General features: G+C 48.1%; 1 protein-coding gene across 1 annotated transcript in view; it reads right to left on the bottom strand.

The window, feature by feature from the left end:
- LOC137333814 (serine/threonine-protein kinase 31-like) overlaps positions 1-27,351 on the bottom strand; it is a 105,541-nt gene that overhangs the window by 7,328 nt on the left and 70,862 nt on the right. Inside the window, exons 16-21 of the mRNA XM_067998174.1 lie at positions 25,964-26,065; positions 21,870-21,950; positions 20,849-20,974; positions 20,488-20,613; positions 7,719-7,805; positions 1,349-1,498 (exon numbers count right to left, since the gene is read on the bottom strand). Of these exons, the coding sequence (XP_067854275.1) occupies positions 1,349-1,498; positions 7,719-7,805; positions 20,488-20,613; positions 20,849-20,974; positions 21,870-21,950; positions 25,964-26,065 (672 nt within the window). The remainder of the gene's footprint in view (positions 1-1,348; positions 1,499-7,718; positions 7,806-20,487; positions 20,614-20,848; positions 20,975-21,869; positions 21,951-25,963; positions 26,066-27,351) is intronic.

A 27,351-nucleotide genomic window follows, 5' to 3' on the forward strand; every position in this document is an offset into this window, starting at 1 on the left:
TAAATAAATCAATTTTTTTTATTAAATGATATATTGGGATTTTTATTGGTGCTTTGGGGACTGAATTCCACAACTCTAGCTATTACTCTGTGAAAACCAAAGTTTCCTATCTAATTCTTTATCTTTGTATTTAATTTTTAAAGCTGAGAATACACATCAAGATGGTATGCAAGATGTAACAATTGGAGGCATACATCTGGTATTTAACAAGGAGGGGAAATGAGGTTTAGTTGCACTCAGGAGTCCTGGACTTTGGTTGCACTGGAGAATGCTCCTGGGGTTTGGCAGAATTGGGGTGGGAGTTCTCGAGTTTAACAGTACTGCAGTAGTGGGTCTGGAATTTGATGCCAGATCTAAGAACTTCTCGTGCTGCCAATATGGAGGGCAAACATGAGATCGGGCACAACTGGGGAATGGAATGTGATATTTGGCTCATAGTGGACTCCTGATGTCTGTCAGCTGTGAGGGGAGAACAGGGCGTGGTCCTGAGAGCACTCTGTGTGGATATCCCATGTCTGACAGCACTGGGTTGTGACTTTCCTAGTGATCTCTGTAAACATTGAATTTGATGTTTTCTGATTGGTCCTTGGACATGTACCTCTGTGTCTGTCTTTTTGTGTCTCTCTCTTTCTCACAGCTGTAAGAAAATGTAAACATTCTAATATTATTGACAAATCACAGGTAATGATCAGAGCTTTCTAAATTCAACTTAATTTTGTTCTTTTAAAATTTGAAAAAATAATCAAATTAAGGTGAGTAAAAACTATTTCTCTCTCTGTTGCCCCCTCAGTAACTGACAGCTGTTAGTGTAAGGAACATTTACATTTTCTAACTGCCGCCATAATTCTTGTAATAATCAGAGATAATTAGAGGCTGTTAGCTCCAAGTTAGGGCATTCGATATGTAGATTGAGGTGGGGGGGGTGGGAGGAATCAGGAAGTTATGGCACCGGACAAGCCTTTGGGAGCATCACCAGCAGGTCCAGCTGAAGATTTGAGTTCAGTTTAAATTTTGGATAATACAGTTGTCAAATAAATTACCATGGAAGGCCTTTAAAGCCGACGATCTAAATGGGTTCAATTGGTGCTTTCCGGAAAGAGAAGGGAATAAGGCAAGAGGATCAGCTAAAAAAATCTATTTTTAAAAAAGGGACAGACTTGTTGAACTTAATCAAAATGTTGACCTACTAAAGCCTTCCAACCAAATTAGCTAAAACTGTTCACAAAATAAATGGGAAGCTTCGTACTAAATCATAAAAACAGCTAAATGCAGAAATAAGCAGATATCAGGTTGTAATTCTCTCAGAAATTACATAATTTAATATTTTGCACCACACGAAAATACTTACAGCAGTCTTGGTAAAATCAAAGTCTCCAACAATTCCACGTTCACGGTTTACAGCAAACACATTGTGCGGATGGAGAGCGGCATGAACAATGCTCAACTTGTGAAGTGTCTGTAGACCAACTGCCACGCCTTGCATCACTTTAATTACCTCCTTTAAACATAAATGTGGACGGTATACAGTTTAAGTAATAAAACGGATCTATTTAGTGAAGAGGTACACAAATTACCAGGGTTATTTTCCAAATTCGTTTCCGGGAATTGTGGGTGCACTCCATTAATTTTGGACAGAGTATTATTGGCAATCCACCCACAATTTTCTGATGATGCTGCTGGAAGGTTAGGGTCCTCGCCAGTAGTTTGAACTCAGAAGACTATCCCCACAATTGGAACATGCATTCACATCCAAGATAACCTGGGTTGGTAATTCTGAAATCTTATTACAGACCCCCCCAAATAAAACCAAAGCAGCATTACACAGAAACCACAAGGAACACGTGTTGCACATAAATCTAACCTGCATCAAGCCGCTCAGTTTTCAAAAAGATGTATAACAATTCCCAAGTATTAACACTAGTAATGACTTCCAGCACTGTTCACCAGCAAAGTTTGCTTAAATACAAGACCTTCTTTATTCATTCATGGGATGTGGGCGTCGCTGGCAAGGCCAGCATTTATTGTCCATCCCTAACTGCCCTTGAGAAAGTGGTGGTGAGCTGCCTTCTTGAACCGCTACAGTCCATGTGGTGAAGGTACTCCCATCAGCAGTGTTGAGTCACCACTTTCATTAAGCAATAGAAGTGCTAACAGGGTCTACGTAAGTAATAATTCCACCACTACTGCACATTTAATGTAATTTCTCAGCAAGAATATTGATTAAGTCAGAATTTAGTAGCTATAAGTGGACAATATCAGATTGAGGAAAGAAAATATGGCAGCAAAAACTAAATGAGAGAGAAAAAAAAGCAAAATTATTGGGGTAAACAAATAATCTTTAGAGGATGGGGTAAGAAGTTAATTAAAATGTTCTCTTCGATGTTCTCAGTAATGCTGACAGTTATGATTAGTCCCTTAATGTTATCAACATTTCAAACAAGACAGCCATAAATTAAAAAATGTATAGAGTTAGAAGATCTAAAGTATTTCAAGCACAGGACGTAAGACAATGGTACAAATTATTTATCCACTCAATGAAAAATATAGATATTGAGTGCTCTGGTTTTGAATACAACTGGAAAACTAACACCTGAAGAAACTTCCTTCTGTCAAAAATGATGTGGCCACTGGATGTGACTATCCAAATATGGTGTAGAATCATAGAATTTTATCATCCAGGAGGAGTATTTATTTGTATCCCTAATAATTGCTTCCAGCACTGTTTCTGGGAGGGTGTTCCAAGTCTTAACAACCGATGGTGCAAAAACATTTCTCTTAACCTCTCTCTTTGTTTTTTTTGATGATTTTAAATTTAAGGCCTCCAGTTACCAACTCATGACTAGTGGAAATAGTTTTTATTTTCTTCTTACAGTCTCAAAACCCATAAATTTTGAACACCAATTTCTTTAATCCTTCCTAACAACTCAAGGCGCTTATCCCTGGTATCATTCTAGTGAAATTCTTCAATACCCTTTCCATAGTCTTGCCTTCCTTCCTAAAGTAGGATGCCCAAAACCAGACATAATGGCCTTGATTTTAACTCCCCCCACACTGACGGGCAGGCAACCCGACCCCATTGCTGCCACTTTAAATTTGCAGAAGTCAGGGCATGGACGGGGCTTCCGTTAAAGGCAGGCAGGCGGGGGGCCTAATTAACATACCAAAGTGGTGGCGTGGTAGCCTCATGACATCATCGGCGCCGCAACTTAAATTTATTAGTAAGTGAGGGGGAGGCCCGACCTGTAGAATTCCCGGCAGCTGCCGACTCCCTCAAGATAAGTGGCTCTTTCAGCATTCCTTGTGGGCCAGGAGGAGAAGGAGTGCTTCCCCCAGGCCCCACAAGGAAGCCTTCGACTTCACGGCCCGATCCCCAGTCTCCACCCCCCTTCCGCCAGCCCTCGCGATCCCCAGTCTCCCGCCCCGCCCCCCTCCCCTCCCCTCCCGATCCCCAGTCTCCCGCCCCGCCCCCCTCCCCTCCCCTCCCGATCCCCAGTCTCGCCCCCCCCCGATCCCCAGTCTCGCCCCCCCCGATCCCCAGCCTCACCCCCCCCCCCGATCCCCAGCCCCCCCGATCCCCAGCCCCCCCGATCCCCAGCCCCCCCGATCCCCAGCCCCCCCGATCCCCAGCCCTCCCGATCCCCAGCCCTCCCGATCCCCAGCCCTCCCGATCCCCAGCCCTCCCGATCCCCAGCCTCGCCCCCCCCCCAATCCCCAGCCCTCCCGATCCCCAGTCTCCACCCCCCTTCCGCCAGCCCTCGCTATCCCCAGTCTCCCGCCCCGCCCCCCTCCCCTCCCGATCCCCAGTCTCGCCCCCCCCCGATCCCCAGTCTCGCCCCCCCCCGATCCCCAGCCTCACCCCCCCCCGATCCCCAGCCCTCCCGATCCCCAGCCTCACCCCCCCACCGATCCCCAGCCCTCCCGATCCCCAGTCTCCACCCCCCTTCCGCCAGCCCTCCCGATCCCCAGCCTCGCCCCCCCCCCGATCCCCAGCCCTCCCGATCCCCAGCCTCGCCCCCCCCCGATCCCCAGCCCTCCCGATCCCCAGTCTCCACCCCCCTTCCGCCAGCCCTCCCGATCCCCAGTCTCGCTCCCCTCCCGATCCCCAGTCTCGCACCCCACCCCCGCCAGCCCTCCCGATTCCCAGTCTCCAACCCGCCCCCCAGAACCTCAGTCTACCCCTTCCCTCAGCCCTCCCAATCGCCAGTCTCTCCCCAGCCCTCCCGAGCTGATGTTCCCTTCCCAGTTCCGGGACCATCCCACGGTTCCCCGGTTACAGCATCTTACCGCTAGCGTTCCCTCCCGCCCACCAAGTTGTCGATTTGGCCAGCTGCCATTCAATATGCTAATGAAGTCCTGTGGTTAAGATCAGCAGGGTCCCCACCTCCCCGGGTTTTCAGACACCCTCCCTGCCTCCTCAGAAATATCAGGGTCAATATTCTAACTGTGGTGTTACCAATGATTTATGTAGGTTTAGCATTAGCTCTTTGCTTTTGTACTCTAAGCCCTTTTATGAAACCTGTATCCATATACCTTTTATTTTAAAAAAATGCTTTATCAACTTGTCCACACACTTTTAAAGATCATAGAAAATGTTCCATGGCATTATACGCGAGGAGTCAAGGCCAAGTGTAGTCTTCAGGCGAAGCGGAGTAAGAGGATGGGGATAATTGGACCTGGTTGCGCAGTTGTAACTCAGTCTCGTTTTAACTTCATACTTATTTTTATATAATGTTTGGATTTTATATTGTGGCAATTTTGGAAGCAAACAAGTAGTTATTTGGAGTGTAGGAGTTTCTCTTGAGTACATCATGAGGAGCTGGGTAATGCAAAAGTGAGGTGCTACAGTACCACCATTGGCGGGGGTGTAACTACAACGTGACTAGTTTACATAGGCAGTTTCCATTAAAAACGTGAACACAGGAATTTATGGTGGAGAAGTTGACAACAGAAAGTAAAGTTTTGTATATGCAGATATAAGATTTTTATTATTTAGATGTGTACCTGAACTAAGTCTCTCCATTATGCTGCTACTCTTAACGTTTTATCATTTAGTTCATATTTCCGCTCATTCTCCTAAAATTCATTATCTCACACTACTATGCTTAATATTTTAAAGTGCTTTTCACCTCTGCTATATTTGTTGTTAATCACTGCCTCTGTCTTGCCAGTTTGATTCCTCCCATATTGTTCTAAATACTGTCTCTGTAAGGGAGTTGATACAAGTTCAGTTTAGATGAAGCCTTGCCTGTATTTTAATTTGTTCTTGGAGTGTGTGAGACATTGGCAAGACAGTATTTATTGCCCATCCCTGGTTGCTCTGAGGGCATTAAGAGTCAACCACAAATTCTAGGACTGGAGTCACACGTAGGCCAGACTGGGCGGGGGGGCAAGTTCCTTTCCCTTAAAAACATCGGTGAACCAGTTGAGTTTTTAGCACTTTCGGGCAGATTTCGTGGTCATTTTCTGGTGCTATCCCACAAATTATCAGATTCTGAGTTCAATTTCACAATTGCCATTCTGGGATTTGAACTCACGATCTAGTCCACTAACCAAAACCACTAAGCTACCATACCCGAACTCGTCCCCATGTCCTATGAATCTGAAAACTTCCCTTCTATACCATATTTCTGTCCACTAGTTGATATATCTAGGCCTAGAAATTGGGTTGCATATTGCCCATTTTTCAGGCACTGTGCAGCCTCCTAAGTCCCCAAAATGGCAGGCATGAAACGTGTGAACACTTCTGGTCAGAATTGGCCGCCCACCATATTGGATAAGGACAAAGAGGCGTCCTTTACCCACGCCTAAAGCAGGCGTTAGGCCTCTTGCATATGTAAATAAGGGGTCTAACACCCGCTTCAGATCCCAGCTGCAATAATGGCTTATCGCTGGCTGCACTCAGGGAAACCAACAGTGCTGTTAGGAAGGGACTTCCAGGATTTTGACCCAGCGACGATGAAGGAACAGCAATATATTTCCAAGTCAGGATGGTGTGGGACTTGGAGGGGAATGTGCAGGTTGTGGTGTTCCCATGTACCTGCTGCACTTGTCCTTCTAGGTGGTAGAGGTCACGGGTTTGGGAGGTGCTGTCGAAGAAGTCTTGGCGAGTTGCTGCAGTGCATCCTGTGGATGGTACACACTGCAGCCACAGTGCGCCGGTGGTGAAGGGAGTGAATGTTTAGGGTGGTGGATGGGATGGGATACCAATTAAGAAGGCTGCTTTGTCCTGGATGATGTCGAGCTTCTTGAGTGTTGTTGGAGCTGCACTCATCCGGGCAAGTGGAGAGTATTCCATCACACTCCTGACTTGTGCCTTGTAGATGGTGGAAAGGCTTTGGGGAGTCAGGAGGTGAGTCATTCGCCGCAGAATACCCAGCCTCTGACCTGCTCTTGTAGCCACAGTATTTACATGGCTGGTCCAGTTAAGTTTCTGGTCAATGGTGACTCCCAGGATGTTGATGGTGGGGGATTCGGCGATGGTAATGCCATTGAATGTCAAGGGGAGGTGGTTAGACACTCTCTTGTTGGAGATGGTCATTGCCTGGCACTTGTCTGGCGCGAATGTTACTTGCCACTTATCAGCCCAAGCCTGGATGTTGTCCAGGTCTTGCTGCATGCGGGCTCGGACTGCTTCATTATCTGAGGTGTTGCGAATGGAACTGAACACTGTGCAATCAGCAGCGAACATCCCCATTTCTGACCTTATGATGGAGGGAAGGTCATTGATGACTATAAGAAAAGGGTAAGTTACTTATCTGCAAAGCAGAATCCCGATCACTGCCGCTCCTGGCCCCAACATCCAGACTCCCAAGCCCTGGCCCCGACTTCCATCCTCCCAGGCTCCGATCTTCCTTCCCCCCCACCACCACTCCCCTCGCCCCCACCCGACCTCCAGTCCCTGATCCCGCAGACAAGCTGATAAATGGCAAGTATCATTCGCGCCAAGCAATGGCCATCTCCAACAAGAGAAAGTCTAAGTACCTCCTCTTGACATTCAATGGCATTACCATCACTGAATCCCCCACCATCAACATCCTGGACGGGGTAATCACTGACCAGAAACTCAATTGGACCAGCCACATAAATGCTGTGGTTACTACAGCAGGTCGGAGGCTGGTTATTCCGCGGTGAATGGTTCCATCACCTGCAAAGCATATGTCAGGAGTGCGATGGAATACTCTCCATTTGTACCAATTTTGTGGCTCTCCTATGCACCAATTCCCAAGCCTCTATGCATCAAAATGTGAGCTGATGTGGCATGATTTTTATATGGGGAGGGACTGAATTAAATGTCCAATTTTCCAAGTGCCCTTCATAAATAGATATCATGAGATATTCCCCGACACAACTTTGCAATCCAGAGGAACGCAGTAATCTGAAATGCCTGCCATGTGAATGTTAATTGAACTGGGTTTGAAGCTCCGGTTCAGCAACAACTGGACATAAAGATAAGATTGTAATGATATCATTAAAGACCTTGTGGACATTTTCTGGATGCCACAAGAGACCTATAAAATGGTAGCGAACCAAATGCAAATCTCATAATGCCGTGACGTGCTGCAAGAGATTTTGGAATTAAAATTCAATTGAATGCTATTTTTAGCTCACAGGCTAATGAATATGTAGGGAATTCCCCCATGAACTATTTTAATTAAGTTATTAATCCATTTACTTTACTCCAGGAATCAAGATCAGACTAATCACAAAATGAAACTCACCACTGAGATCAGAGGGTTGGTGGCCTGCACAGTTTTCAAACACCACCCTGGATAAAATGGTACCATGACATAGGCCACTGGTTCAGACTAGAGAAAAAGTATAGAATAGAAACACAACCATTTCAGTCAATAAAATAATTCTTTAATCAGATTTACCATTAGTGTATCTTGACAGATTTACTATTATTGAATGCACTGTAACAATCATAGTAAGCTAGAAAATACACAGCAGGTCCATCAGCATCTGAAAAAAACAGTTTAACGTTTTGGGTGGTACTCTTTGTCAAAACATGTTCTGAATATTAGTTAAAAAAGTCCCACTGGAACATTAACTTGTCTTTTCCCTTTTCAGATACTGGTAGACCTGCTGTGTATTTCCAGTATTTTAGAACATAAGAAATAGGAGCAGTGGTAGGCCATGTAAGAATTCTGGGAATTCTACCTTTTCCCTGAGTATGGAAAACTTTGGCCATTGACTAAAATCCTAAGATGGAAGGATAGGTGAGAGGTCACCAGACGAATCAACACACACACAGTGGAATGTGGGAGAATTACCGCTTCAGACATGTCTGTTTTAATGCAAAACCTACAGCAGGTGGTCAAGATCAGAAAGACAGGAGGCCATTGAAAGAGGCAACTGCTCCAGCCATAGTGGGTCCATGTCTTTGTTTTAAAGCAAAACCGATCAACACCTAGGACGTTGGATACAAAAGGAGCCCTGTGTACCAGGTGATCAACAAATCGGAAAGAACAATGGCCCATCGAGAAAAGCAATTGCAACTTGATGAGAGACCATCAAAGATTCTTAAGGACTTTGTAAGAACAGTTTAAAAAAAGGCACTTCATGTCTGTTTAAAGTGATGATGTGGAGATGCCGGTGATGGACTGGGGTTGACAATTGTAAACAATTTTACAACACCAAGTTATAGTCCAGCAATTTTATTTTAAATTCACAAGCTTTCGGAGGCTTCCTCCTTCGTCAGGTGAACGATGTGAAAATCGTTCACCTGACGAAGGAGGAAGCCTCCGAAAGCTTGTGAATTTAAAATAAAATTGCTGGACTATAACTTGGTGTTGTAAAATTGTTTACAATTGTTTAAAGTGATGAAGACCATTGTAAGAGGAGGGACATATAAGTGGAAACTTGAAACCCCTCTCTCTCGTGTGCTCTCTCTGGCTCTTGTGTTCTGCCTGTCTCTTGGAGGAGAGCAGCTTCAAGCGAAACCAATGAACCCTACATGAGAAAACCAGTCAGCCAGACCTACAAGTGCAAAGGATTGGTGAGCCTCGACCATACGTGTGTGTGTGAGAGAGAGAGAGAGAGAGAGAGAGACTCCAGGGTCCCCACCAACCTCTTAGTTTAGCGGGATAAAGTACTGTAGTGGGTGTGTGTAACTCAGTGTATTGTGTAAGACCGTTTGTATTGTTATTTTCTTCATATTGATGGTATAATAAAACCAACATTCCAATTCCATTCAAACACAGAGTTTGTGTGTTCTCTGTGCTATTTGACTGCGTGATCAATCACCGGGTGCGTTAGCGTAAGTCCTGTTTTCCTGAACCCCCGGTCTGTGAGGTATAAGTGTTCCTTGGCTAGACTGGGGACCAGATATCTGCACTGATCAATAGGGTGAGAACAACCCCAAAACACCCTACAAGGAAATGGCGAGTCAGGCAGGAGAAACAGGCAGTGTGCCCATTGGATCACTGAGTCATAGCACAGTAGAATTGAAAGGGATGGAAAGGCAGATTAACAGCTATGCCGACACGAAGATTAATGTGGCTAAGCAGTGGGTTCTGGACTTGGTACACTCCAGCTGCCCCAACAGAGTGCGGCGGTGAGGACGGGGTCCAAAGACCATAAGAAGTCTCAGGAGAAGGCCGTTTGGTTGCTGTGTCTAGTGAAACAAGTCCAGCTGTTAAGAGAGCAGCTGGACCAGCTAGAGCAGATAGGAAGCAGAAGCAAGGGGTGTAGTGTCGAGCCAGTTGTTAGAAAGGCTCCACTACACAGAGCATGAGATGAGTAACCAAGTAATAGCATACAAGGCTACGGACCAAATGCTGGAATATGGGATTAGAGTTGACAGGGCTTGATGGCCGGCACGGACACGATGGGCCGAAGGGCCTCTATCCGTGCCGTATAACTCTCTATGACTCTAAAAGCCTCCCCAACAGGTAGAATTCCTAAGGGGTCAGCTGACCGAGGCAAGAACCCTGGTTAGGAACAGTCCAGATGAAATACGAGCATTAGAGTATGAGAATGCAGAGCTAGAAGAACGTCTCAGGGATATGAGGGGCACGTATATGGTGATGAAAGAAACGACCCAGGGAGGGAGACAGATCACAGTCTGTGCCAGGAAAGGATTCAGGACTTAACCCAAGCTCTGTCCAACGCCAGAGGAATGGTGTGTCTGGTAGCGCAGGGGGCAGCCTCGGTGGCCAGGGATGGGAGACGATGGGGAGGTAGCATAGCTGAACCCGAGGTGAGGGTGGCTGTAGGGTCCCAGGGTGGGACTGACGGGGGGAGCCTGCCCCAAAGGGCGGAGCTGAGCATCCCCGATGGTCCGACGGGGCCAGGGAGACTCAGGGACATGGGAAGTCCGGAGCATCCAGGGAGGCCTGAGGATCCCATGGGTGCGGGGAACCTGGAAGGCCCGACGAGGTCCGGGAACCTCGGGTATGCGAGAGGCCCCGATGGTCCGGTGAGGCCAGGGAATCTCGGGAACACGGGAAGTCCGGAGGGTCCGGGGAGGCTCGAGGATCCCATGGGTAGGGGAAGTCTGGAAGGCCTGAATTGGTCTGGACCCTCCGTTGGGACCAGAGGGAGGCCCCTGGTAGGTCCAGTGAGGGCAGGGGAGCTCCCGGGAAAGGGAAACCTAGAGGGTCCGGTCAGGCCGAGGCGACCCATGTACCCTCTGTGACAGCAGAAGTTCGGCCCGCCGGCAGTAAACGGGGACCGAGGGCAGTTGCAGAGTGACGTCGTGATTCCATTCGACACGCAGCAGTTACAGGCAATGGTGGTGGGGAAACCGCACCTAACCAGAGAAGGGGATGCCTCCATCCATTTTGCTACAATAGAGCAGGTGGGTGGGCTCCACAGGTGTAATGAGGGGGAGATCAACAAGCTCTTGTTGTTCTCCCTAGATGGGAGTCTGTACAGAAGCCTCCCGTCCACCGTTAAGCACGGGGGCGGACGTACAGAAGAGCTGAAGGAAGAAATCCTCAGAGCCATGGGTCATCATAAGGGTAGTCCGTTTGCCCAGGTAGAAAGGACGAAGCAGCTACCGGACGAACCACCGGAAGCCTTCGCGATTCGGTTGTGGCCAGTGTACAGCCGGGCCACGGTAGGAATAGTGGGAGACAGGTTCCAGCTCGCAGAGGATGCGAGGAGTCGTTGGCTGCGACTCTTGGTGGCAAACTGCCTACCGAGGGTGTGGCAGCACATCGACAACCGGTTCGATGGGGAAGACCCCAATCTTACCGAGGAAGTGGTGGTGCGCCGGCTCACAGCGGCGTACCAGAATGACACCGGGGACGAGCCAAGGGGAAGGGGAAACTCCATGAGGCTCAGCATGGGGAGAAAAGGAGAGAATGGCATCATGAAGGGGGTAGTGGGCCCCCGATAGAGCGTAAAAAGGTGTGGTGCACCAATGGGGGTAGTGGGCCCTCAAATGTAACATGCTTTGGGTGCGGGAAGACGGGCCACTACCGGAGGGACTGCCCTCGGCCGATGCAAAGACCCTACCAGGAGCGCGCACAGGAGGGCGATGCTTAGGAGCTCACCCTGTTGATGCGTGCCGTGAGACAGGTCCTGGCACAGGGGAAGGGGAAGCTGGACGCAGCCGTGCCCAGCACTGCCCCTGTTGCAGCCCCACAGCCCTGACCAGAGAGCACCCAGCCCGTACTCCTGTGTCCATTGCACTATGACGAATGGGGCAGACCCTGCGTGGAGGTGGAGGGGGTCAAGGGGGAGTATCTGATTGACACCGGGGCATCGAGCACAGTGATCAAGGAAGATAACCCGGCCACTTCACCCCTGTCCAGCGGGAAGCCGTTCGACCTAGTGGGCTTTACAGGAGACGAGCAGGCGGGCACGATTTCCAAGCCACTAGAGGTCCACCTGGGAACCCTTCGCACACGGTGGAAGGTGGTGCTTCTCAGGTGGAAGCAGCCGGGATCCGGTGTCCTCGGGGCCGACTTCATGTTGGCGCACCGAGTGATAGTGGATCTCCGGAACCACTGCTTGTGGGGAGTAGGGGGTTCCGAGAAGGCAGAGAAAGTGTTAGTTATCCCAAGGGCTAGGGAGCTGCTGCACCTTGTGGCAGAAGGGGAGCTACGACCTGGGGAATCTGGTCGCAAGCACCCCAGCCCCGTTCCAAGGGATTGTCCAGGCGAACTCGGCAGCGTTCGCCTTGCACAAGCATGATTGTGGCCGAATGACGGGAATGGAGGTCCGGGTCGAGGGGGACCCGATGTCACGGCCACAGAAGCAGTACCACTTCCCGAAGGAAGCCGAGGCGGACCTGGAGACAGTACTTGGGATCCCTTGTAGAGCAGGGGGTGTTGAGAACGATAGCAACCCATGTGAACTCGCCATTGTGGCCGGTTAAGAAACCGGACGGTCGTGGCGAGCTACAGTGGACTACTGCGTCCCGAACAAAAATATCCCAGCGTGCGCGCCCATGGTCGCAGCCGTAGTCGAGTTGATGGGGGAATTCCAGCCACCGCTACAGTGTTTACGGTGCTGGACATTTCCAACGGGTTCTGGTCCATACCCCTGAAAAGGGAGGACCAGTACAAGTTCACGTTCAAGGGACAGCAGTACACGTGGACGTGCCTACCCCAGGGGTTTCACAATAGCCCCTCCATTTTCCACCAGAGCATGGCTGAAGCCCTGAAGGCGTTCAGCCAACCCCACCAGTTGGTACAGTATGTAGATCACCTCTTGCTGTTCTCAGAAGGGGAGGAGGAGCATGGGGCCCTATTAGACAAGTTACTTAGGTTGCTCAGGGAGGCGGGGTTGAAGGTTAACCCCAAAACGGCCCAGATTGGTCAGGAGGAGGTCAAGTTCCTGGGTCTGACCATACGGGCAGGAGAGAAAGCGATAGATGAGGCAAGGAAGGAGGCGGTATGTGAGTTGGCGGAGCCAAAGGACATTACGGGGGTAAGGTCTTTTGTGGGACTCACCGGGTACTACCGAGACTTTATTGAGGGCTACGCCGCCACAGCAGCCCCTCTACTTCGGCTCCTCCACAAGGGAGTCGAATGGGAGTGGGATTCCAAGTGCAAGGCGGCGTTCGAGTGCCTCAAAGGGGATCTCCTGACAGCGCCGGCACTCGGGGCTGTGAATGGGTGGGAGGACTTCTCACTGGAGGTGGCTGCGGGCGAGGACAGCTTGGGGTCCGTGCTGCTGCAGGAGAGGCACGACAAGCTGTGGCCCATAGCGTACGCCTCCCGAGTCCTCACGGATGTAGAGCGGGGGTACTCCAACTGCGAGCGGCACCTCTTGGCCACGCAATGGGCCGTGAAGCGCTTCCAGGATCAAGGACAGCACAGTGAGCAGTGCTCGCATTGCGCACTGGACCTTGCTTCTGTCTCAGCTAAATCTGAAAGTGCAGGGACTCACGGAGCCCCGCTTGGCGCTGAACCTCCTTTATATGGGAGAGCCCTATAGGTGCTCGGTCGAGGGGGTTTGGGACCAGGACATAGGTTTCAAGGCCGGTATTTGTCCTACCAGCTGGGATATCTATGTTGATGGGTCCAGTTCAGTGGTGAAGGGCGAGGGGCTCACAGGTTGTGGGATTTATGACCCCGAGAACCAAGTGGAAAGGGCGATTAAACTCCCGGTAAAGTTGAGCGCCCAACAAGCCGAACTTGCGGCGGTAGCGTACGTGGTCACGCACCCCGCGCTGTTTCCCCCTCCTTACACCATTTGCTCAGACTCGATGTTCACGTGTGACTCGTGTACTGAGTATCTGGCGATCTGGAGCCGCCATGGTTTCAAAGCGGCGGATGGGAAGCCCCCAGTAACAGCACCATTATTAAAGAGAATCCGGAGCGCCGTTGAGGGGAAGGAAGGGTTTTATATCCATAAGGTCAAGGCCCACTCAGAGAATGAGCCCCGATGGAAGGGGAATTCTAGGGCAGACGAGCTGGCCAAGAAGGGGGCCAGAGAGGGAGATGTATGGGACCCCTATCCGATAGGCCCGGTAGGGGCGATTCGAGACAAAGGAGGGACACGGGGTAGTGTTAACCCCAGACCTGCACCGGGAACAGGAGCAGGACCCCGAGATCAAGGCGGTCATAGGGGCGTTGAAAGAAGGGAAGAATGTACAAGGACTGTATGGAGCAGCTGATGTAACGTTGAAGCAAGGAATGCTGTTTAAGGGCGACAAATGGGTAGTCCCGGAGCAGCACCGGGAGGATTTCCTCCAGCTGGCACATGGGGGACCAGGAGCGGGGCACCCCGGGCCAAAGACAACGTGGAAGCGGGTAGAAGAGGCCGGGTGGTGGCCTCAACTTAGAGGGGACGTACGGGAGTTCTGCACTCACTGTTTGGTGTGCGCAGCAAACAACCCTGATCCCCAGCGAAGGAAGGCAGTTTTGGGCCACGTTAGAAGGGCAGAGGGGCCATGGCGGTCCCTGCAAATTGATTACATTGGGCCGCTGCCAACCACGAGGTCGGGGCACAGGCATTGTCTAGTGGTGGTAGATGTGTTTTCGAAGGGGGTGGAAGCATTGCCCTGCAGGTCGGCCACAGCATTAGCAACCGCGAGGTTGCTGGTGAGGAAGGCGTTCTCCCGGTGGAGGTTGCCACACGTGGTGTAGTCCAACCAGGGGAGTCACTTTACCGAAAGGGTAATGCAGGCCACGCTTCAGCTTTTGGGGATACAGGGGAAGTGGCATGTGTCCCACAATCCTCAGTCGTCGGGAATTGTGGAACGCATAAACCGGACTCTGAAGGAGAGATTAAGGAAGGAGATTGGCGCTTTTCCCATGCGGGGGGATGAGGCCCTTCCTACGATCCTCATGGGGGTACGGGCCAGCCTGGTTTGTCAGTACCTTCACGAGACGCTGCGGGCGATTTACCTGCAAGCTGCAGGTAATATAGGGAGGCAGCACAGGCAAAATCAGTTACTGCTGGAGCCACAGCGCTGCCAGGAATGGAAGGTCGGGGACCAGGTGATGGTCCGTAACTACGCCACTGTACATGGGGCCATTTAACATCGTAGATAAGGCTAGCCCCATGGTTTATGCAGTGAAGCTCCCCAGGAGGATGAGATGGCTGCACATCAATCAGTGCAAGCTACATACTCCTAGGGAGGAGAGAAGGGCAGCCAAGGTGAAGGACGGCACAGGTCAGGTGTCCTCGTTGGCGAGCCGTGGTCTCCCACTGATCATGTGGGATGACTAGGACGAGGCCAGGTTGGGGTGAGAAGGAGCGATTGGGTGCGTCGGCCGCCGGAGCGGTGGATGCCACCAAACTCACCCCCGCGGTGTCGCAAAAACCCCGGCTAGTTTCCCTGTAGTCGTGGGTGGCTTTGTCGACAACCATGTATATAGTAGTTTCAGTTTGTGTTGTACAGTTTCACAATAATGTTTGTTTAATAATCACGGACCTGTGGAGGTAGTCGCCTCGCACCGAGGATTATGGTGGAGTTTGTTTGTTTTTTTGGGTTTCAGAGACCACGAAGGCCCAGCGGAAAAGGCCAGCACACGGCGCCATTATTGACAATGGCATTCATCCCGGGAAAGCTCCAGACCGGGAGCGCAAAGAGGGGAGATACTGAAGCATCCTTCGTGTACGGATGTACTGGAGGACTCGGACCGACGGTGACTAAAGGGGGCGTGGGGATAGTGGACGGACAGGGTCAGTATTCCCATGTGGGGAGGTGGCCTGGGTGGGTAGGGTCGAATTCGACGCGCTACCTGAATGAGACTGGGTACACCTTCGGGGAAGCATCCATGCCATGTCTCCGGACTCGGATAGTCGCCAACTGGGTTGGGGTAGCTGAAGGCAAGTGCGTCGGCCTCAGATGCGCGGGACACAATTCCCTGGAAAGATGGTGGTGGTTGAGGAAGTTAGATCAGGACAAGGGCAATGCCACAGCAGCCTGGAGAGGCTAGGGAACGACACCGACCGGACTATCACAGGGAAACAAGGGGGTGTAGAAGTGTGTTGGAAAAAGTGGTGGAAGGAGGAACAAGGGATGTGTGTGTGTGTGTGTGTGTGTGTGTGTGTGGATCGTTGTGGGTCTGTCCGAAGGGTGTGTCGATTGCCTTCCAGAGGCAATGGCAGGACGAAGGGACAGGTATGGGATGGTACAGGAGTCACATTTCCTGTGTGTCCCTGGATCCCTACAACACAATAAATGCCACCGAGATTGTGACACAGGAGAAGAGGCCCCCGCCAACACCCCGACCGGTTAGGGAGGATGAGATAGGATGTCCGCACACCACACCGGGTTCCGGGAATGGGTTAGTGTTAGTCCCCACGGGAAGGGTATTATACCACGAGGTACACCATCAGATCACCTGAGTGATTCTGAACCTCACGCGAGTCCAGTCTGGTAGAGACGGAGCAATTGTACGATACATTGCTCAGAACCACATACCATCACAGTTCTATGAATTAAGCTACGGTGAGGATCATTCAAATGTTGAGAGAAGCGCCAGGGAAGGCGCCGGTTCTAGTAGGTCCAAGCGTGGACTGATAAACGATGCAGCGACTGCATTCAGTACGGGAACGTCGGTGATTAACAGTCTGGATAATGCTGAGTTACAGGTACAGATAAACACCCTCAGGAACCAGTTGCGAAAGGTCCTGGGGGACGGGAACGAGATTGTCACGAATGAGTTGCATGAGGACCAAGCAATGACCATCCACTTGCATGAAGTGATCGCCCAGCTTGAGTCTCATGCTAGTACCATAAATGCTTTAATGATGGAAGATAAGAATACCTCTGCTCAGGCGGCGCGGAACGACTCTCGCGTGTTTTACGGTGCCTGGCTGTTAAATGAAGGATGCAGTAATTTGGAAGACCTTAGGGAAGGTTGTGTCCCTTCACGGGTCACAAACATGCACCTCGCAGCAATCAGTCCGTACCACAATGACCTGAGTTTGTGTCAGCTTCGGTCGGCCTCGGAAGTGTTCCCAGTTCCGATGGACTGCGGCCAGTCGAACCACACAATTATGGGGATAGTGTTACGGTTACCGGTGTTCAGCAGGGGTCAGAGGCCTGCGCCGGTATACCGAGTTGAGAACATTGGGGTAATAAGGAACGGTGTCCGTGTGCGACACCGGGAGGTCCAAGCATACGTGATCCAGTGGGAGCACGGTCTGGATGGGAGTGACCCGCAGGGATGTCAGATGCGTGGGGAACACCTTGTCTTGTGCCCTCAGCATCTGAACCCATTTGATCAACCGGTGTGTGGGTTTAAATCAGAGGGAACTGAGCCGTTGAGTTGTACCATGGAGGCGATGGATGGGGATCACTTATCGCCTCAGGTGGCGTACTCTGGGAACGGCACGTATTGTGTCACCGCGGGGGTGGACAGGTACAGGGTTCACGAGGACACGTGGTGTCCTGCGACCGAAAGCACCTTCTGCTTTAAGCCCAGCACCAAAGTACAGATTGGGAATGAGCAACTGCTTCCGATCGCAGGGAAGCAGTTACGGTTGGAAATCAATGATTCTGTGGGGGACTTACAGAGGTATCTGGCCACATTTGGGGACGACATCCCACCTCTGCCTGATCACCTCACAGCCTTGATTAAAGCAGTGGAACTGGTTCAGGCTCATTTTTACAAACTGGAACAGCACAGTAGAGAGATAGGGACAGCGATCCTGGATGTGGTATCGCCACCGTGGTGGGACTTCGGTTTAAATATAGAGATCCCACCGTGGATCCAAATAATTTCACATGTTCTAGTAGTGTTACAGCTTCTCATGGTTCTGTACCTGATACGAAAAGCTTGCGTAGGGAATCGAGACATTCTCCGGCACAGACGGGACCGGTTGCTGGAAAGACCCACCGGGGCCCCAATATACAGCCCATGAGATGCACGACACGCTATGATGAGTTGTTTTAAACTCTGCAATTAAAGGTTTCTAGTTCTCTGTAATGAAAAGTCCAAAAGCTTGTACCATCCTCTGTAGACAAAAGTTTGACCAAAGGGCATCTTCTGTAATGTAAGGTCAGATGCCAGTGTTTGTGATGTAATGTTTCACATGTACAGTTAAGTTGATTTTGAAAATCTGTATGTAACTGAGAGGGGGGGAATGGACGAGGCAATGCCTCCCCGAGTTAGTGTAATGGGGGAGGGAGAGCTTGGTTGGCATCGCTGCGGGGGGGGGGGGGGGGGGGGGGTAGGGGCCGACTCACACACGCGCCGCACCAGGAAACATCAACCAGGGAAAAGTATGTTTCGAATAATCCACATCCTTTGAGGGACTCGCTTCCTCGTAGGGGCGACTGTAAGAATTCTGGGAATTCTACCTTTTCCCTGAGTATGGAAAACTTTGGCCATTGACTAAATTCCTAAGATGGAAGGATAGGTGAGAGGTCACCAGACGAATCAACAACACACACAGTGGAATGTGGGAGAATTACCACTTCAGACATGTCTCTGTTTTAATGCAAAACCTACAGCAGGTGGTCAAGATCAGAGAGGCAGTAGGCCATTGAAAGAGGCAACTGCTCCAGACATAGTGGGGCTATGTCTTTGTTTTAAAGCAAAACCGATCAACACCTAGGACGTTGGATACAAAAAGGAGCCCTGTGTACCAGGTGATCAACAAATCGGAAAGAACAATGGCCCATCGAGAAAAGCAATTGCAACTTGATGAGAGACCATCAAAAGCCATCAAAGATTCTTAAGGACTTTGTAAGAACTGTTTAAACAGACATGAAGTGCCTTTTTTTAAAAAAAGTGATGAAGACCATTGTAAGAGGGGGGATATACAAGTGGAAACTCGAAGCCCCTCTCTCTCGTGTGCTCTCTCTGGCTCTTGCTTGCTCTTGTGTTCTGCCCACTCACTTATCCTGTCTAAATCCCTTTGCAGCCTCTTTTCCTCTCCACAGCTTACTTTTCCACCTAGCTTTGTATCGTCAACAAATGTGGATACATTACACTCGGTCCCCTCATCTAAGTCATTGATATAGATTGTAAACAGGTAAGGTCCAAGCACTGATCCTTGCGGCACCCCACTAGTTACAACATGCAAACCTGAAAATGACTTGTTTATTCCTACTCTCTGTTTTCTGTCCGTTAACCATTCCTCAATCCATGCTAATGTATTACCCCCAAACCTGAGTCCTAATCTTGTGTAACAACCTCTTGTGTGACACCTTATCGAATGCCTTTTGAAAATCCAAATATACTACATCCACTGGTTCCCCCTTATCGACCCTGCTTGTTACACCCTCAAAAAACTCAAAGATTTGTCAAACACGATTTCAGTATATATTTCGGAGTTCCAGCATTTACAGTTGACATTGTCAGTGAATTTGACCATGGTGTATTTTCACTCTTTGTCCTCCTCGACCTGCCTGCAGCCTTTGATACAGTCGACCACATCATTCTCCTCCAACGCCTTTCCTCCATTGTTCAGCCCAATCGAACTGCCCTAGATTGGTTCCACTCTTATCCATAAAATTATCACGGGGGTATCTTCAGCAATGGTTTCTTTTCCTGCTCCCGTACCGTTACCATGGTGACCCCCAAGGATCAATCCTTGGTCCCCTCCTCTTCCTAATCTACATGCAGCCCCTTGACAACATCATCCGAAGACATGGGGTCAGATTCCACATGTTCGCTCACGACATCCAGCTCTATCTCTCAATCACCTCTCTCAATCCTTCAATAGCCTCTGTGTTGAGACTGCTGGTCCGACATCCAAATCTTACATGAGCCACCATTTCCTCCAGTTAAACATTGGGAAGACCGAAGCCATCTCTTCGGCCCCCGCCACAAACTCCGTATCTCTCGCCACTAATTCCATTCCCCTCCCCAGCCATGGGTTGAACGAGACTGTTTGTGACCTCAGCATCCTCTTCGATCGCCAGCTGACCTTCCGATCCCATGACATAATCACAAAGATCTGATATTTCCACCTCCGTAACATAACCTGCCTCCACCCATCTGCTGCTGAAACCCTCATCCATGCTTTTGTTTCCTCCAGATTCAACTATTCCAATGCTCTCCTGACCAGCCTCCAATCCTCTGTAAACTTCAGCTCATCCTATGCTCTTATGTCTGTATCCTATCCGGCACCGTCCCGCTCACCCATCATCCCTATTCATGCAGAATTACACTGGCTCCCCTGTCCCCCAACGTCTCCAAATTAAAATTCTCATCTTTGTGTTTAAATCCCTTCATGGCCTTCACCCTCCCCATCTCTGTAACATTCTTCAGCCCGACAACTCCCTCAGAACTTTCCATTCCTCTGACTATGGCCTCTTGTGCATCTGGGCCTTCCTCCACCCCACGATTGGCAGATGTGTCTTCAGCCACCATGGCCCACCCACAATCAAATTCTCTCCACCTTTAAAGACTTGCCTTAAACCCACCTCTTCGACCAAGATTTTGGATACCCCCTCTTAATATCCCCAATGCTTTGGTTCGGCATCCATTTTTCTCTGATTATGCCAACTGTTAAGTACCTTGGTGCTTTTTTCTACATTAAAGGCGTTTTATAAAGGCAAGTTGTTGTTGCTGTTAATGTTTTTATCTCTACCTGTTTATTATATTGTATTGTTTTACCTACCTTGCAAGCAAACAGGTAGAGAATAGGCAGAAGTCCAGATTCTTCTTTCAACACAGACCAAGCTTCATGATATTTAGCAGCTCTTTCTATCATTTTGGCTTCTGTGGCAATATCTACAGAATAGCCCTATTAAAAGAATGACTGAATATATCACTGTTATCAGGGAACCCACGAGAAAAAACACTGAAGCAGTCCATAGCAACAGGAGAACAGGAGTTAAAGTTGTCTCCAAGCTATTTATGAATTCAGAAGTCATAAGGTGGGGGTGGGGAGGAGGAGGAGGAATCGATATTTTATAGCAAGATTTAAAGAGAATTATAAAAAAAACCATCATTAGGAGTTTATCTGCAACAAATACTACCTTCAAGAGGATTCTCTGGGATTTAACTTCAGAGCACACCAATGGTCGCTTGCTGCTCAGTTCCCTCATGGGTTCGGGATCAAACAAATCCCGTTCTAGGCTGTCAGTGAGTAATCCAGCAGATTGCTGGAAAAAAAATAAGGCAATATCAGAACAAGTTAACTACTCTATGAGAAAGATATTTTGGTGTGGAGGCAGGGACGGAGAAGGAAAAACTATTGAAAACCATACCTTAAATAAAATGCTTCATTTTATATTTTTATCTTCAAAACCATTCCCAGAGCACGGCCACATATTATCATTACACTCTTATCAGCAGAATTTTCAGCCTATAGCTTCAATTCAGTTATTTAGAATCACATTTCTCATCATCCTTCCAATTCCACAACAGCCTGTTACAAATTACATGTTATAAACTCCCGGAACACATTAAAAACATATTAGATTACCAGGTACATAACAGTCAGGGATTGTGCAAAACAGTTACTCGTGTGTTTGGGAGAGAGTTCGTCTTTAGGTTTGCTAACTGTATAAAAACAAAATATATAACCTGGTAAACATCCTCAGGATACTCCTATACACACACAGTTCAAGCCATCGATGTACATGTACTTTTTCATTCAATTTGTTCACTCTCCCTCCCCCCTACCACAAAAAAGAGAGCTACTATGCCCTAGGTCTGTCATTGCCTAGCATATTAAATGCACAGTCAGTGGCAGTGCATTAGAACAGAAGAACATAAGAAATAGGAGCAGGAGTAGGCCAATCGGCCCCTCGAGCCTGCTCCGCCATTTAATAAGATCATGGCTGATCTGATCCTAACCTCAAATCTAAATTCATGTCCAATTTCCTGCCCGCTCCCCGTAACCCCTAACTCCCTTTACTTCTAGGAATGAGATTAGTACTATAGAAACTACTTTTCCAGTTAAAAAATGTTTTGGGGCAACCTTTTCCCCCTAAAGGTTGAAAAGGCTAAAAACTGTAAAAATGAAAATTTGAACATTACGCTGAAGCTCATTACCATGTAAGTTTTGATCCCTGCTTCAGGATGGAGGAGAGGGAGTTCAGGAAACCAATTCTGAACTACATTGCCAAGTCTCTCCTGTAAAGCAAAAACAGACCCATTAATCTAGAAGGCCTGACAAAATCAATGAAATCTTAGACACATTTCTTCTAGATGCACACACAATCTTGCAATTGCCAATCTGCCAACCTCCATATCTAAATTTCCTGTAAGTGGGCTGGATATATAAAATACATATAATTTAGTAAAGTGAAGCATTTCTCATTCTTTCAGCTCTTGGAGTTGGGGTCACAATCTTAGGGAAGCTCACTGACTACAAAGGAGTCGAGGAATTACAAGAGAAAGGACTGATGTAGCTTTTAGCGCAGATGTAGATGAAGGCCTGTAGCTGCTGCAAGGCAACACCGACCAAAGCTGTTAAAGTGTTGTCCCTCTATGATTTCCTTCATAGGATGATGAACCTGAATCTTGATTCATGTTCCCCTCTCCCTTGTCTAATGCACCAACTGCAGCACTCTTAGAGTAATGGCATTAGCTGAAAACAATGACTTCCCATTTTCCCTCTCAATCTCCTTATGAGAATACGCTTGGCTTCTGCTCAGCACCGCCATACAACGACAAGGAAACCAGGAAGCCAAGAGTGGCAGTGAAGAACCTGCATCCCACCAAGCAGTAGCATCGCGATGTTGTGCTCCAAGAGGCACCACTGTGCAGGAGTTTTCTCTGCACCTTCCCTTTACATAAGATGGATTTGTAACTGCAAGACCTCATATATAGAGCTTGAGACTACATAAATGAGATGTATAAATTTAAATCTGCTAAGCTCTTCTACATCTAAATTTTAAAAGGGGTCAAATGCATCATTCTGAGGTAGATTATAGTTCAATGACTCTACAATATTAGGAATTCACAGAAAATTCTGTTTCCAGAAATCATTTGGAAGACAGACCATTTTCTAAATTTAAGTACTGCAGATGCTGGAAATCTGAAACAAAAACAGAAAATGCCGGAAATATTCAGGTCAGGCATCATTTATGGAGAAAGGAAAAAGCCTAAAGTAATATGTTACAGATGAACAGCTTTTAAAAAGAAACAAAGTAAGGGAAAGAGAAGAGGGGGAAGATCACACACACACAAGAAAAGAAGAAGAACGACCTGTAAAGTGATTAGGTGGAGAATAGGAGATGGTTTGCTGATAGTGATAATAACGTAAGACAAAAGGAGGCATGATGAGAGAAATTGGAGAAATAAAAAACATATACGAGAGCCAGAAAATGTGCAGAGTGTCTATTGACACCACTGTGTCACCAATGAGTTGGAGGTGGGGCAGGACTTATGGCTGGACTCACAGCAAACAGTGTATATTACAGCAAAAAAAGTCTATTTACTCAGCAAAGAGTCTGTTTCAACAGCACACTACAGCAAACAGTCGACAGAGTCTATTTAAAAAGAGTCTCTATGAACTTCAGCAAACAGAACTCATGACCGAAACCACAACAACGTCTCCCAATAAAAGCAGGGTGATTTCTCCAGCAAAATGCTGTGAGTGGAGAATAGTTACATATAAATTATGTGCATAAAATCAATCCCAGTCACCTATAGCAGTGCAGTCTCCAGGCATGATTGACAGGAGAATTACTGAATCATCTCCATTCAGGTCAGGAGTAGTGGTGTCCCTATATGCAGCCGAAAATATGTGAACAGTTAAGGCAAGATAGCAAAGTGGGTAGAAAAGCATGAAAAACTGGAAAAGCAGAGCATGCTTCAGTGGTCCACGAGTTTGGTGGAAGAAAAAGGCAGGTCGACACCAGGGAAGCAGAACACCACCACCCCCCCATCCCCGGCAATGTACCAATTGGAGATCCCCATCTCAAGCACCAACCCGGTCCCTGCCCCATCCCTGGAAGCAGTGGTACACCCACCCTAATTTTTTCCTTTCTCCATAGATACTGCCTGATCTGCTGAGTGTTTGTAGCATTTTCTGTTTTTGTTTTAAATTTAAGTGTTTGAATACATTCGGAGTCAATTTTAAACTTCCAGCTGTAGCTTTCCGCATGATGCAAACTGGTCTCCAGAGTACTTTGGCTAGAATTTTGAAGAAGTAAAACACCAATTGGTTTCAATATATATAGATGTGTGTTCAAAAAGCAGAAGAACATCACTGTGCTCCAAATTAAAAGAGATACTCAAATAAGGCTCACAAAAACCATATTTATGAGCATCCCTGCATAGCTGATAGTTCCTTAAATTAAAACAAAGTTAAATTTAAGCTTACCCAGAAAAGTTGTTTTATTTCTTATTTCTCCAATGGCTGTCTGACATATGGGGGTCATTTTAACCCTAAAGAACAGGTAGGTTGGGGGCAGGTGGGAGATAAAAATAACAGATTTTTGAAGTGGGACCGCAACCCAGCTCCAACCCGCCCACTTCCGAGTTTAACCCAGGCGTGTTTGGATGCGTGCGCATCCGAAACCCAGAAGTCCCGTTCCTACTTAATGCTGGCAGGCAGATCGTTAAAGGGACAATGTACCTCATTGCAATAGCTGAGGCACTTCATTTTTTGTGGGTTATAACGGTAAAATGTATTTAACCTTTCCTGCATAGGTTTCCGATTGCTTCTGATTCTTGTCAGGTGACAGGAGGCGAGAAGGGTGGGATCCATGAGGTGAGTCCCTTTATTGCACTGCTTGCGGGCCAAGAGCAGGAGTGCTTCTAGACACAAAAGGCATCAAGGGACATGGGGAGAGAATGGGAATATGGTATTGAGATAGAGGATCAGCCATGATCATATTGAATGGCGGAGCAGGCTCGAAGGACCGAATGGCCTACTCCTGCTCCTATTTTCTGTGTTTCTATGTCTAGACCCAACAAGCTCACCTAGTGTGATCGGACCCCTGCAATCGGCCAACACACCCCCCCCCCCCCACCCCTGATGGTGGAGAGCCCCCCCCCCCATGGCCGACCCCCATCCTCCGATGTCTCTGACCCCTCCCTCCGGTGTCTCCGACCCCCACCCACCCCGGTGTCACCTATGCTCCCCACTCCAGTGACTCCGACCTACTCCCCCCCCCCCACCACCCGATGTCTCCGACCACCCCCCTCCCGGTCATCAACCAGCCTTCTCCGACCATTCTCCCGACACGAGCACCTCCCCCCACAATGTTGTCCACAGCCCACGGTCTCTCCCTCCCTCCACTCCAATTCATGGCTCCTTTCCCTCCTGACAGGCAGACAGCGTGTCTATCCGGCTGGCTGGCGGCGCGGGGAACCTGGAAGCATAAATAATTACCTCCAACTGAATCGCAATCACAGAATGCGACGCACTCACATAACTTCCGGGTTCCTCACATGAACATCTACCCACGCGCTGAGTTCCCGGCTCCGAGTGAAAATCATGCCCAATGGGTCAACTGCAATCAACACAAGGGTCCAATGCTAATTTTCAAAGTGCTTTGCAACGGAAAATGTCATGATAATGTGGCAGGATGATATCAGATACATGAACACGGCCACAAATATGGTTATTGCGCACTTCCCAGAGTGTTCCTTCAAACTTCTGTGTAAACAAAGCTTTTATTTCCACATCTCCTACCTTACACTGAAGCAGTGCCATTGCCAGAGAGTTTATTTCAGTTTTTTTCCTGAAAGTTTTTAAAATTTAAAACAAAGGTGTTATAAACAGAATAGCAAACTGATGAAATAGAAACAGAAAATGCTGGTGACAGTCAGCAGATCAGTCAGCATCTGGGAAGAGAACAGCCAAAGTTGACATTTCAAATGTGGATCCCTCATCAGAACTATTGGGACTTCTCTGTTCTCTCCATAGATGCTGACTGACCTGCTGAGCGTTGCCAGCATTTTCTGTTTTTGTTTGAAATTTATAGCATCTGCAATTTTTTGCTTTTTCCTGACACCAAACACATGCCCTATTTTTAAATTTATTATTTTGACTCATGATATCAAGTCATGACCTCCATCACAGAAATAAAAGACATTTAACAGCCATTCAGTACCTTGTATAAAAAGAATAAAACAGTCTCTCAAATACTGCTGAACTACCCACAATACGAATACAGGTTCAACATCCTTACATATTCTTTCCGTTCGCTGCAGATCTCCTCATAGATGTTATCCCTAAGTCTGCGTATTTCTTCCTTCATCTCCTGAATCTTTACTTCATCGTAATTGCCCAGCTACAAGAAGGAAATTGTGTATACACATTATGCGTCATCCATATAGTTCAAAAATAACTAATTAATGTGCTATACACCAAGTTCTAATAGAACCAAAGAAAAGATACAGCACAGAAGGGGGGCCATTCGGCCCATCGTATCCGCGCCGGTTCGAAGAACAAACAGGTGCCCATTCTAATCCCACCTTCCAGCACCCGGTCCGTAGTGCTGCAGCTTACAGCACTTTAGGTGCAGGTCCAGGTATTTTTTTTAAAAAAAGATTTGAGGGTCCCTGCCTCTACCACCAATTCGGGCAGCGAATTCCATACACCCACCACCCTCTGGGTAAAAAAAGATTTCCCCATGTCCCCTTTAATCCTTCCGCCAATCAGCTTAAATCTATGTCCTCTAGTTCTTGAATTCTCTGCTAGGGGAAACAGGTACTTCCTTTCTACTCTATCTGGGCCCCTCATAATTTTGTACCTCAATCAAGTCACCCCTCAGCCTCCTCTGCTCCAAGGAAAATAACCCCGGCCTATCCAATCTCTCCTCGTAGCTGCAATTTTCAAGCCCTGGCAACATTCTTGTAATCTTCTCTGCACTCTCTCCACAGCAATTACGTCCTTCCTGTAATGTGGTGACCAAGAACTGCGCACAATACTCCAGCTATGGCCGTACCAGCGTTTTGTACAGTTCCATCATTACATCCCTGCTTTTGTATTCTATACCTCGGCTAATAACAGAGCATTCTTCACAACCTTATCTACTTGTACTACCACCTTCAGGGACCTGTGCACATGCACTCCAAGGTCTCTCACTTCCTCTATCCCTCTCTATGTATTCCTGTTTACTGTGTATTCCCTTTTACTGTTTGTCCTCCCTAATTTATATATGTAGACAACTTGACATCATATTAAACTTCAGCATAATACCTCCCTTCATCACTATTAAAGCAGACTTGATTTGTAAAGGATAAATCTACTGTGCCTCAAATAAAAGATCAGATTTTTTTTCTAGATTATCCATGCACAATGTTATGAGGGAATAATATTTGAAATTTACAGATTGTTTACTTACTGCACCAAACTCAGACCTTCAAACCATGGTTTGAGCCAAAAGTCAGTAACACTGACATCTTAAAAAGTAAAGTTTTAAGTAACCTCAACATTCCAAAAATATTTAAATTATACCAATGGATCTCCCCTGGCATTATTCACAGTAAACTGGAGGATGCGTTTTTTATAAAGGCAGGAGGATTGATTATACAACGCAACGCACAAAGGGAGACACACCTGCAATTTAGCAGC

The sequence above is a fragment of the Heptranchias perlo genome, chromosome 2, assembly GCF_035084215.1.
Source record: "Heptranchias perlo isolate sHepPer1 chromosome 2, sHepPer1.hap1, whole genome shotgun sequence".
NCBI classification, from domain to species: Eukaryota; Metazoa; Chordata; class Chondrichthyes; order Hexanchiformes; family Hexanchidae; genus Heptranchias; species Heptranchias perlo.